This window comes from Leguminivora glycinivorella, unplaced genomic scaffold (assembly GCF_023078275.1).
Source record: "Leguminivora glycinivorella isolate SPB_JAAS2020 unplaced genomic scaffold, LegGlyc_1.1 Scaffold3, whole genome shotgun sequence".
Classification (NCBI taxonomy): Eukaryota; Metazoa; Arthropoda; class Insecta; order Lepidoptera; family Tortricidae; genus Leguminivora; species Leguminivora glycinivorella.
Window position 1 is genome coordinate 517398 of NW_025952828.1, and position 13809 is coordinate 531206.

Consider the following 13809-nt stretch of genomic DNA (forward strand, 5'->3'; position numbering starts at 1 on the left):
ACGTGTGTAAGCTTATACCAGTGAGCTGCGTGCCGGAGAGTGTTTGTACGGCAATAGGTAAATCACTTCTCAGTAATAAATCCCAAGTTTCCATATTACCTTCTGACGTGGTGATGAAAAGCAGACTAGGCTTGTAAAGTGACCATACAGCGTCAGTTAATCTGTGAGGACGCTTTTTCCATATCAAGGGACGATTCATCAACTTGTCGCACCAAATCGCCATTATCTTTCCTCCGATAGTCATGGTGATATGATGAAGAAATGGGTTTTTCTTAGAACATGTTATTATTCCATCGTGAATATAACAACGATACTTCATGGCGCAGTACTCAGAGTTGACAACTTCTCCAGTATTGAACGCGTGACCCTCCCATGTAATTCTTCTCATCTCTCCGTGCTGTGAGCTACAGTACATGATTGTATTTAGATCTTCTTCTTTTTGGGGCAAGATGGAACATGTAAAATATTTTCTGCCCGTAGCAATTTCTTTAGGTGTATAAGTGTAAGCAATTGGACAAGGGGTCATAGCCATACTCTGTAGAGCAAGCGTATCGGGATGCCCTGTTATTCCTAGTATGATTTTATAAGTGGGTTGAAACACGCGATCTAAGATACAGAATGGGGAAACATCAACTAATAGCCCAGATGGCCTTCTAGCAATACGCAATGATTTCTTGATCTTCTTTCCCCCAAACACTGCCACATTTTCGACTGACAGGTTCCAAATTAATATTGTGCCGTCCTCTGAGCCAGTGAAAAATATAGACGATTTTTTCCCGCCCGTTAGTAGCTCTGTGTGTCCCGTCTGAGATATGAAAAAGTTTGGCGAGAACCACTCGATAGCAGTTACAGCGCCGTAGTGATTAGTCATCAAATTACTCAAGGCCGTGGCAGGGACCACTGCTTTATCAGAAATCCTCTTCATCCATCCCATATGTGCATTCATAGCTATACGATATTTTTCTCTAGTTTCACTCAATACTTCAATTTTCTCTACATTTTCTAATTTGTTAGTTAAATCCCACACAACAATTTGACCGTTTATACATCCACCGATCAGAATGTTTTCATTAAAAGGACAAAATGAAAGGACTTTAACTTCACGCGGTGATTCGAGGTAAAGTTTTGGGATTAAACTATCGATATGGCTCCAGATCATAACAGGATTCAACCCATATACCGCCCTTTTAATTGGATCCGGACGTGTACTAACCGTGCTCATCACAGCAGGTGAAGCGTCAGCATAGGAAATAGCGACAATTCCAGTCCACATAGGATGGAAAACTGCAGAAGACACGTACTTATTCTTTGCTCTGACGTCAGTAAAGCAAACATAATCCTCGAATGTCATAGAGTCGTATACTACGCCAGTCGCTCTCTGAGTCACTAAATTCGGATAATCGTTGCAATACATATCCATGACTGTATTCAGCGCTATAATGGACTCCATTTCTGGATCTTTAATAGACATAAAATTGGTCATCAACTTTATGTAAGACGCCCGTCGCATTCGCATTTCAGCGTCTCGAAACGGTTTAAGAGCAGCTTCATCTAACGGTTCTTTTGGAGGTTTTTCATCTTCCTCATCGTCGTCTTCGGCGGCTTCATCACCGCCGGCTCCTTTATCGGGCTTTGTATCTCCGCCGCCGCCCGCTCCTGTAGTGTCTGCTCCGCCAAGAGCATCAGCTATAGATTGCGTCCAGACGTTTTGTGGATATCTTAACTCAGTTTGTGCATGTCTAGTGATTCTAGGTGGATTCGCTTGAGCTCCCGTATCTATTCTCCTTTGAAACACACAGTTGAACTTCTGTCTATACGGTGTTAGTTCTAAGTAACCATCTCGTACGGAGCTCGAGTCTCTGACACTGAATTTTTCTGGCTGGTACACAGTGGGGAACGCAGTTTTAATTTCAAGCTCTAAAAACGGTCGAGTGTTTACAGGAATAAGTTCAATAATTTCTTTTTCACTGCCAAGACTTTTCCAAGGACGTGGTTTCTTTTGCACGGCCTTTTCTAATTTCTTAGCTTGTCTTTTTAGAAACTTCTCCGACTGAAATTTACAATGATCTCTCGCTTCGACAGTAGTACAGACGTAGAACTCATCGAGATCATTAGAATCATCTTCTATGAACCCCATGAGAACTTCATTTTGTGTATAAGCTTCCAAGTCTGCTTTCAAAGGGAAGAATTCTGATAGTTCGCCGCCGATTTCTAAGTTTTCCATAATTTTAGCTTTGCTGACGAGCTTCCAGGGGGCTTGAGGGGTGATATCCATGCCCATGACCATTTCAATTTGTATTTGGGTTTCTTCGCCAATAGCGATTCTGTGCACTCCCTCGATTTCATATTTTGGGATGAATCGCTTTCTTCTAGGTTTTGGCGGTGCTTCAGCCATTTTTCCTTGGTCAGAGTGTACTGAAATCAATAAATATATTTCAACTTAAATATCAAATAAATATTTTTGTTTACATGTCAGTAATCAATAGTTCGTGTCACTGACGTTGACGTAATAACCAATTTTATTTTTCAGAATGAGTGCAATCCAAACTTTTTACTCGAGTACCTTAGGAACGATTTGGGAACGATCAAATACTTAATTTTAATATTCAAATGAGGTGTTGAATATGGTTGAAATATTTGATCGTGTTTTAGATTATTTTAAGCTATTATCAAATCATTAGAAATTAGATTTAAAATTCAAATTAAAAACTCTTATTATAAAGCAAGTATAAATATTCTGTTCAGGCAATGGTTAAAATTAGAATCTGAATTTCAATGAGGAGGCACACTGACATGTTATCCCGCCAGGCGGCGCCTGTACAAGGTGTGTACAAGTGTCTAGGCAAAGATAATAGAATTTTGTCTAGGCATGTCACTGTCATTCATATACACAATATCTGGGCGACCGAGCTTCGCTCGGTTCTGTTTCGTATCCTTGACATGTGTCGCCATCTAGTTCAAAAATAGATAGTACCTACATCGAGCGAAAGAATTCTCAGCCTTAACAACACAACTACTCCACACGAGATGGCGCGCGTTTCGCCACAAAAGCTCAAATAGTGTTTTTTTCTATTCGTGTTAGCCTTGACCTGTGTCGCCATCTAGTCTTTGCAATACTTACATCGATCGAAAGAATTCTGTCTTAACAGTACAACTACTGCACACGAGATGGCGCGCGAATAAAAACGCATGAAAACTCAAAAATTCGCGTTTTCCGGGACCTAAGAATAAGTTAGATCGATTTTTCACCCCCAAAAAACCCCACATAACAAATTTCAGCGAAATCGTTAGAGCGGTTTCCGAGATCGTCGGTATATATAAATAAATAATTAAATAAATAAATATACAAGAATTGCTCGTTTAAAAGTATAAGATATCATCTTCTCGCTCTCACGTATGGACTAATAGGGTGGTGCCATCTGTCATGACCCAAAGTCATAACCTTTAAGTGTGCCTCCCCATTGCATGAATACAACTATACTAAGGGAAATGCTGCCATCGCGATTCTAAAATAATCTTTAGTTAAGGTCGATAACGTCGATAACCCTCAATAAGGGCCTATTTACACGGTGAAGAACTCATGCTCACGTTTTAATTAAGTTGGAATAACGCTCGACATGTTTCGATTCATTTCCGATTCCGAGGGTCTTTTCCAATGAGTTGCGACCTGGACCTATTTTATATAACCAAAATCTTGCAAGTTCGCCGTGTAAATTGACTCTAAGCCTACAGTGAAAATACGCCATCAGCACAGAGAGTTGGCAAAGTAGGCGAATTCTGAGTTTGCATATCGGAAATAGAAGTTAATTTGCTTTTAATTAAGAAATGCGCAAGATTTTAATGGGGTCTCAAGCCACGAGAGCTTAAACACCTTTCACAAATAAGTATACTTTAAGAAACAATTAACAATTTCTATGAATTCGTTGCGGTACTTTTTATCAAAAGGATCTCGAGTGTTGTTCTATACTTAACCGAACCGAACTTAACAAATTTAAGTTTTTAATGAAAAAAGTCGATTCCCCTAATTGCGACATCAGTGGGTCAGTAGAAGATGTTTATGATGTTCTGATAGAGTGCAATAAAAACCGAGCTCTCAGGGAGGCGCTCTTAGCCTCCGCCAACCTAAACCCATATGACGTTTGCGCCTTTATACACATTTTGAGTAAACCAACTTCAGACATAGCGAATATGGTGTATGGGTTGGCGGACGCTATTCTTAACAATGTAATTTGAGGTTTGAGGCCATGCAAAGCAGACTGACAGGGCCGATATGTAATTTTTATAAAGGTCGACGAACTGAATAAAAAAAGGTCTTTGATTCTATAATATTGGGGTTTCTTAAACTAAATTAAATTATATCTGGACTGGCTTTAGACCTGCGATATTAAGAACTAATATCAATGCTCTTTGGGCTGGGCGACCAAGCTACACTCTTAGGTGTATTTTATTATAAAATAAAAACTGCATGAAAACTAGAAAAGTCACGTTTTCCGGGTCCTAAGGCTAAGCTAGATCGATTTTTCAACTCCGAAAACCCACACATAAAAAATCTAGTTGTCCTAAACATTTTTATATTAAAGGAAAAAATGGAAAAATTTACGCTTCCGGCGGGACTTGAACCCGCATCATTTGCAATCCGTGCAAGGCTCTTAACCAATTGAGCTACGGAAGCCACGCCGGACATCGCAAATCTTTCCATGCCTTTCCTTATACATAACATACCATACACATACACATACATAACATACACATACATAACATACACATACATAAGGAAACACATGGTACATAAGGAAAGGCATGGAAAGATTTGCGATGTCCGGCGTGGCTTCCGTAGCTCAATTGGTTAAGAGCCTTGCACGGATTGCAAATGATGCGGGTTCAAGTCCCGCCGGAAGCGTAAATTTTTCAATTTTTCCTTTAATATAAAAATGTTTAGAATCGTTAGCAGACGTTTCTGCTTGTTAAAAAATAAATCTAGTTGTCCTAACCCATATAAAAACCCATAATTATAATTATATTGAATTGATTGAAACCTCTTCCGTCCAACATCCCTCCTTAAAAACTCCTACAACGATTGTCAGTTGACAACATTATCCTTTGACATTATCTGTCTACGTTTGACAAAATGTCAATGAACTCAAACGTTTCAAATTATCTCAAAAACTCGCTCTTAATACAATTTCGCAATATTACACAATAAAACATATTGTACAGTAATTGTTACTTAAATATAATATCAAAAGTCACTTTTAAGCTGAAACCGCGAGCAAACAAGTCTGTGGAGGACATTTCCAATTGGATTTTCTTGAATAAGTAATTCGTTTTCAGCTGAAGAAGCAATTTTTATTAAAACGCTATTTTGTGGTGTATTAAAATGAATAGAAGAAAAGAAAATTGGTGCAGTATAATATATGTCATGTATTAAAATGAAGAAAGGAAAATTGGTCAACGAAGCAAAGATCAAAATCAGGTAAATATTGCAAACGAGAGTTAAGTCGCGAAGGCTTTCCGGAGCAATTTAAAGACTCGAATTTGGACTTTTGTTACGCCCAGAGTTACACACAATCTTTTTCATCCCACTTGCAGTATCAAAAATATGTAAAAAGCTAAAAAAGTTAAATACGGTACCAGAAATGTCATAACTCCCTAGGGAGAACGAGTTTTCTATACCTATCGGTCTGAGCTCCGCCTGCGTGAAATAGCACATTCAGTGTGCGAATGTGATGAAAAATATTATAATTTATAAGACATTCATATTGACTGAGCTATGATTAGCTTAAGAAACTGGTATGTAATTTAAATTCTTAGAATATTGCTCCTTATCGTACTGATATTAAAGTTATAATTTACTTACGTTCCACTAGCGTCTGCGCCTCACCAGATGTCGCCACAGGCTCATCTTCGTAGCTGTCCGAGTCACTGTCAGCTTCGACTTCTACCGGTTTTTCTTCCACCTCACTATCCGAATCAGCCATTTTTACTTCTTAAATGTATTTATCTTCTTAGAGAATTGTCTCTTGGGTAGAAAATCATCGGCCAAATCAATCTCTTCTTCTTTCCAAGTTTTTATTCGAGCTATCTGAATCAGCTATTTTTACTTCTTAAATGTATTTATCTTCTTCGAGAAGTTCTTGAGTGGAGAATCATCGGCCAAATCAATAGAACTAAACGCTTTGAAGTCCCTTGAAGATAGCCTATTTGCTAGGTGCACGTCTGATGCTGGTGTAGTTAATTATGTCTTCTATTTTAAATCTTATGGTGTCAAACAAAGGATAAAGCTAGCATTAATGTTTAGACATTCCATATTCATCAAGATCATATTTATTTCTGGGAATTAGGGCCACTTCTTCATCCAGAATGTCAATAGCTTTAATGAAACGTCACTAAGCGTCTATGTACCAAATTTAATTGTCAAGAACTTGAATTTTTGTCTTTTGAAATTAGCTTCCATCTCAGTATCATGTATTTCCTTTACCTATTTCTTTTGTTCACGCAACTATAACATTCATACAAAAATCAACATTTATCAATGTATTTATAAAGTCCCGTGTGGTGATGGGTTAAAAATTTCACCACTCCCTTTCTTCCCGTGGGTGTCGTAGAAGTCGATATGGGTTAAATTGTGGCGTAGGCGAGAGGCTGGCAACCTGTCACTGCAATGTCACAATTTTGGATTTTCTTTCAACCCCTTTTTGCCAAGAGTGGCACTGAAACTTAGTAGTTCATGTGCTTTGCCTACCTCGTTATGGGATACAGGCGTGATTATATGTTTGTATTTATAAAGAATAAAGTCTCAGTTTATGTAGATACGTTATCCACTGACTCTGTATGCACTAAAATTTAAATTTTCACTAGACTGACGAGGCAAATACGAATATGAGAGTAAGCACTAACAGAGAAGTCTGTACACAGTTTACTTTATTTAAACACTGACACAACAGTTGCTAAGGTAAACTAAATCTGAACTAAAATACGTTACGCCCTTGTACAGTCAACCAATTGGAACCCTAGACTCTACAACCATGTCAAAATGACAAGCAGTAAGAGATTTCTTACAATCAGATTTATAACGTCACTATGACATAGTTCTACAGTGGCCTAGGGTTCCAATTGGTTGACGTAGTCAAGGTAAATATAGATACGGATAATGTGCCAAAAATATTTAACCACAACCTTAAAGTAAAATATAATCAATAAAATCGTGTCTACATATTTTTGGCACTTTGTTCATATAAGAATTGGGATATTAATCGTGGAAACTCTAGTAGGTACACCATCAGATATAACGGAACGACCAAGGCTCTTAGAAATATCGACACACGCCATTGTCCATTAGGCGTTACACGGGCAACGCAATTGCCACTATTGCCGGAAATTCACATACCACTGCCGCGTTTGCTCCATAGTTAGTTGGTGCGTATTGACCAAACGCGGCAATGACATTTGAATTGCCGGCAATTGTGTTGCCCGTGTAATAAGCACCGTTAGTGCGTTTTCACATTATCCTATCCGATATCGGATGTCGGACCGATATTTCATATATTTACGGCGCCATCTTTGATTTTTTCCTTTGAAATCCTTCCGATTTCCGATATCGGATCGGATAATGTGAAAACGTCCTGAGAGTGCTTGTTGAAATGTTTTTGAGCACCTCGATATCTGTGGTATATTTGGTGGCGACTGTACCAGTGACAAGTGTTGGTGTGCGCATGCCCGAAATTGGTGGTACGTGGTGGTACCAAATGTGGGGTGAAAATATTCACAATTATGGTGTAAGACGAAAGTCAAAGGTACAATACAACGGTACTCTCTAGATATACATACAGTTAGTGCGTTTTCACATTATTCGATCCGATATCGAATGTCGGACCGATATCCCATGTGCATTGGGGTTATTTCGAAAGTCGTCTAATTTCGAAAGTCACATGAAGATAAAAGATTCCCCTCTCGAAATTTCCCGACCTTTTCTGTACTTCGAAATTATCCCAATGCACCCTATTTACGCTGCCATCTTTGATTTCTTCCTTTAAAATCTTTCCTACTTCCGATATCGGATCGGATAATGTGAAAACGCACTTAGGATCCCCGCAAACATAATTTTAATATCGAGCAAAAATCTTCCTAAAATACTGTTGAAAAGGGTAAGTACCTAGACACTTTAAACGAACAATAATTTAAAAATCTGTCTGTTTCACTTAGCGTTTCCCCAATGACGCGGAATTTGCTTTCGCCTACCAAAAATCGTTGTTACTACGAACGTGTGGACGGATGCGTTCAGCGACGATAAAGCGTTAGCGTGTTCTTACTAATGAGCGATTTTTGTTCGACTAGAGCCGATTTCGCGTCGATATTAGGTTTGGGGAAACCCAGTGAAACCTGTGAAACAAACAGATTTTTTTATGATTATTTATTTTTAGAGTGTACCCTTTTAAACAGAATTTTAGGAAGATTTTACTTGTCTCCGTCGATAACAGCTTTTCCTGTAGACCTGTCACCTTTTTTAATGTGACAGGGCTGGAAATTGTTCGTTGCCCGTAAACAAGGACGGATCCGGCAACAAATCCTTATTAAATATTTGATCTTCTTGAATACTTGATATCGTAACTCTGGATTTATAAGATTTAAAGGAATATTAGGCGGTATAAATGAGGAGGAAATAAATGAGGAGGCACACTAAAAGGTTATGACAGATGGCGCCACCTTATTATAGTCCATTGCACAGATAAAGAATTTCATACGTGACAGCGAGAAGATGATATATTTTTTCTCTCACACACATATGAATGACAGTGACATGTCTAGGCACTTGCACAGGCGCCGCCTGGTGGAATAAAATGACAGTGTGCCTTCTCATTACAACCGTCAATTTAGCGATAAGGTCAATTCCGACGGGAGTGCAAATTTCAAGTTAATATTGTAAAACATGGAAAAAATTGATTCGTTCAAAATTGACCCCAGTCGTAATTGCCCCGCTGTATATCTTAATAACAATAATATTAACAAGTAACTAAGAAACAAATCAAATAATTTTATTAAATATTTTCAAAGGCGATTAGCTTATTAGTGATAACATACCTATACTAGATAATTTTCGACGAGAACCACGACGGGCGGGTGGTCTACTGGTTAAGACGTTAAACGCGAAAGCTGAATACCCGGGGCGGGTTCGACCCCCGGCTCGGCCACCAGTGAGCTCGGTCGTTTTTTTCTTTCATGTATCCTATCTATATCAGTTAATTTTATTAATGATATAAAATGTATTTAACACCTAAAAAATATTTTTCTTCTTTTGCTACAGGCGGCTCTCTCCCGCCGTAAAGAGTCGGCGGCGCCGCTGACGGGGGACAAGGATGGCGCTATATTCGGCTTCTCATACCCTCTCGCTCTGGTGTTGCGTCTGCGCGTCTTACAGGTTAGTGTTGTATTTTCAAATTTATATACTGATGACGTCGAGTTATTAACTAAAATTAACTCGCTGTCAGTTTAGTGACGAGTTGACGACAATTATTAATCGTAAAATCTGTCTAAAAATTTACTTTTTTCACATTCTGAATGTAGATTCTCGCGTAAAGTTTATGTAACTAACATAAAAACAATATTTTTATTGAAATGTCATGCTTAATTATCGTCACAAAACTGACAGTTAATTTTTGTTAACACTTACGCTAATTGGGGGGTTCTAGATTCTGAAAATGCCCAATCACCCATTCACTACAAACGCTGTAAAGAGCTGCGCTATGACATGGGGATTCAACACATTAAGTGGCTCCCCTGATGTTGCTTATGTCCATGGGCGGCGATGACTTCTTCCCATCATGCGGCTCGTCTGCTCGTTTGCACCCTATATCATAACATAAAATAAAACCTAAACTAATGGCCCCTGGAGGAAAACTATCTTAAAACCATAAGGTACAACAGTTTTAGTGGGTCACTATCAAGTTTACCTTATCGCTAAACGACTGTTTCGGCTAGATGTCAGAAAATGTAAATATACAGTCAGCATAAAGTCAATTCAGCTGGGATGACATGAAAGGAGAATATCAATCAGCAAAAAGTCAATTTAACTGGATGGCTAACGCCGTGGCTTGCGTGGGCGACGGTCGCGGCATGGTCGCGCGACGGCGATGCGACACATATGAAATCAAACCTTATCGATATGAAAGTATGAGACGCGACGGCGATGGTCGCGCGACGGTCGGGCGACCATCGCCCACGCAAGACACGGCGTAAGACTTAGAATGAATGAGTAGCCAAACTTCTGGAAATATACATAGTCCGTATGATTAGCATATGTAAAAAGCCAAAAGTGTAGTTAGTTAATTGACGTCAACACAGAACGATACAGTAGCAAAACGTCCGGAAATATGATGTGTCATATAGTTTATAAATATGTAACAGTTCTTATTAACAGTGCGAGAAGGTTTGAATTCTCAAGACACTTAAGCATTTTAAAACCAGACGTTTTGCTAACGGGTCGTTTGGCGTTTATTCTGTTTAGCAATAAAAACATTAAGCAATCCAGATTTTTTGCTCCTTATTGACTATTTAGCGTTCATGTCAATGAAACTACGTGCTCAGATCAAGACTGACTCTTTATTCATGTTCTTACCCACATGCATATTAGATATTATAACCACCTACCCACAACCCCCTTTTCTACATTTAGATGTTTCAATTCCTATATTAGATCTCAAGTTACACATTTATTAATTTAATTCATTTAAACATATGGAATAACATAAATTACATATAAACCTACTTACTTTCCTTTTTCATAAAAAAAAAGGTAGGTAATCATAAATTCACTCAGTTGTACAATGCAAAATCAGTGAAGGTATTAAAGAGAAAATAAAATAATATACACCGTGTTTTTTTTTTGTTTTCCGTTAAATTCGACACGTAGCTAAGTTCATTATCAGGAACCATCCTGTATATCACTTTTAGTTAACTTCGCAAAAAAAAAAGTTTTCATCATTTTCATACATAATTAATTAATTTATTAGTGTGAGAGACCCTTAAGAATAACATTCAAAAGTTAGTGTCAAGTGATTGACGGCAAATGTCAAAACAAATAACATTAGGAATTGCTAAAGGTTGTCACACACGTGTTCAGCAATTATCTTTATTTATTTTTTAATTACTCGATAACGAGTTGAGACGCTAGCTTCTTAGAGAAATTAATTGTATGTGATCTTAAGAACCTTCCTTTAAAGTTAACGGAATTCAATAAAAACAGGTTGTAGGTATTAAAGACATCGTGATACCTGGTTTATTAATAGCCTAGAATAAAAATACAAATCGGCTCAACATTAATATACTTTTTTTTTATATATATGTCGGAGACAGACCGGATATTGGCACGGATAGTCAATTATAGCGCAGCGCGCGAAGAGTTGCAGCTGGACAGCTGACGTCACAACCAACCAGTTGTCCACCCAACCAGTTGTTGTCCCCACTTCGTGCGCTAGGACGGAGCCGGGATACCTGAGACCCAGCACTCTCTGGCGGACCACGCTAGAGACAAGAAGTCTTAGAGCCTCCTCGGAACTGTCCACGCTATAATTGTTCTAAACCAAGTTGTTTACCTATCAGTTATTGTAAAATTTAAAGTGTGTAAAATAAATCGTTGATTACTATCGTCTTCGTCTCAATCCTCGATGACCCAGCAACGCCCCGATGTCTGAAAATGGTGCCAATCCTGACCTGTCCCCGACATCAGAAGTGGGATCACATCGAGGCAAAGAGACGCAAAATAATTGCACCGGAACGGAAGTGCCGCCATATTGGCAATTTCTCGAAGCGCAAAATCAACAAATGCGCGCCCTTATCGAGACACTGAAAAGTTCGTCAATATCAACCTACAATTCTACGGGTGACCTTTCCGGACTTGGAACCCGACAAACAAGAAACCAACGCCATGACATGGTGTGCTACCGCCGACGTGTGTATGGCCAACGCACCATTGGAGGGCGACCAGCTTGTCGTCGCCATCCGCAAGTTGCAGTGACTATGAAGCGATCAAGGAAAATGTTGTTTATTATGAGTGATAAGAATGGAAACGGTCATACTCGTTTTCATAACCGTGAAAAAAAGAGGAAGTACCCGCTAAAAAATGTGTCAACGTGTTTAAAGGAGCAGCGTCTACGTTCGCAAATTGTTTACACAGTATAGCAGTAATAACTCTACTTACAAACTTCTCGCCGCGCAGTGCGTCGAAAAACTACCCTCGCACGCAGCGAGTACCTACATGCAAAACTGGGAAATATTGAGTTGGACAGTTGCGGTCGCGTGTGCGCGCTGTGTTAACGTGTGTGTGAAAATGACGTCGGTGCCGAGGACATTTCGTTACTGAAGTGTTTATGGGGGTATGGAGAACAGTTCTAAAAATCTGGAAATAATATTCTTCAGAATTCCTAGATATCCAGAAAAATGCCGACCGCGTCGTCCCTGCCGGAGATTTACTACTGAGTCGTCCTTACACTGTGTCGTTTACCGTAACGTGGGACCAGTTCCAGGAGCTGTTTATTGCGAGCTAATTCCTAACCTAGAAACGTGGTAGTAAGGTCACGTGTCTATTGTCTAACCTTGAATGCAGGTGAGTTCATTTCATAATGTTATTTGGTGAATTGTGGATCCCATTTGTGGAAAGTTTGAGAATACCTACACTTGACGAGAATCATTTGAAACGTAGTGATTATAAAATTTCGAAAAGCGTAATTATTGTTTGTGTTAAAATTATTTAGTGTCTTTTGCTCTCAAAACAAAGATTCTTATTCTGATTTTGTTAGTTTCCAAGATCCGTATTCTGTAACGTTCCGTAGTTTATCAAATTTGACAAGTTATTGCCAGTATTAGAGTAATACCTACCCCTTAATTCGTGATCTATCTCGAATTGTTTATTGTGTGAAAACAGAAGCTACGCATATGAAATTGTATGTTGCAGTGTGCTACAGTCAAGTCTACACAACGTGTGGTATCTAGGAATGTGTGCCATCACGCCAGTATCGCAGAAACTGCAGCACAGGGAGAATGGGAAAAAAAGGGGACAGGTTTCGTTCCAATTGTTTATTATTAAATTTTATTTAGTGCCATGGTTAAGCAGTTTAAATAAGCCGTTTTATTTAGTAAAGGTTTAAAGACAAACAAACACGTGCTCACACTTGTTTGTCCATTTCAAGTTTTATTTTAATATCAGAGAAAGTTCATAAAATAATAATTGTTAAATCTCATATCTAAGACAATGCCAGTCGTTGTTTATTTGTGAATTTGTTTCCCTTTGAGTTTTTACTTCGGTAAACAAGGAAACTGATACCGTGCAAATTATTATTTCAGTAATGGCCAGCTATGAAACGACGTCGCGTCGTGATTTCATCTGATGCTGCAGCAGCGATAGCAGTGGCAACTGAAGCCTTGAGTTTTCGTGCGTGAATTGGTCATCGTGAGGTCTACGAATAAGAACACACCTTTGGACTCAGATACTTTATCTGGTGAGCAGTTCTCATTATATTGGGATATTGTTGAGATATTTGTTCTGTTTAGGTTGTGAATTCTAAACAGAATAAAACTCATCTGTTGCTAATGCTAAAGTAAATTCATTTTTTTGGTAAACATTAGTTTGCAATCGAAGAATGAAACTCGTTGTTTTCATGGTTAACATAATTTTTATTTTTGTACCATATTACTATGTGTTGCTTTGGCTCAGACTGCGTACACCATTACAATCATTCGTAAACGTAGGAGTAAAATTCGGATCTATTTTTCTGTTTCTGTGCGGCCACGTGTGGGTGGCGTGCGTTTGGTTTGGTG

The 13809-nt window shown here is 38.7% G+C and overlaps 1 protein-coding gene across 1 annotated transcript in view; it reads left to right on the forward strand.

Annotated features, from left to right (window-relative positions):
- The window catches only part of LOC125242019, a 145125-nt gene that overhangs the window by 91558 nt on the left and 39758 nt on the right, over nt 1-13809 (forward strand). Inside the window, exon 3 of the mRNA XM_048150724.1 lies at nt 9302-9415. Within this exon, the coding sequence (XP_048006681.1) occupies nt 9302-9415 (114 nt within the window). The remainder of the gene's footprint in view (nt 1-9301; nt 9416-13809) is intronic.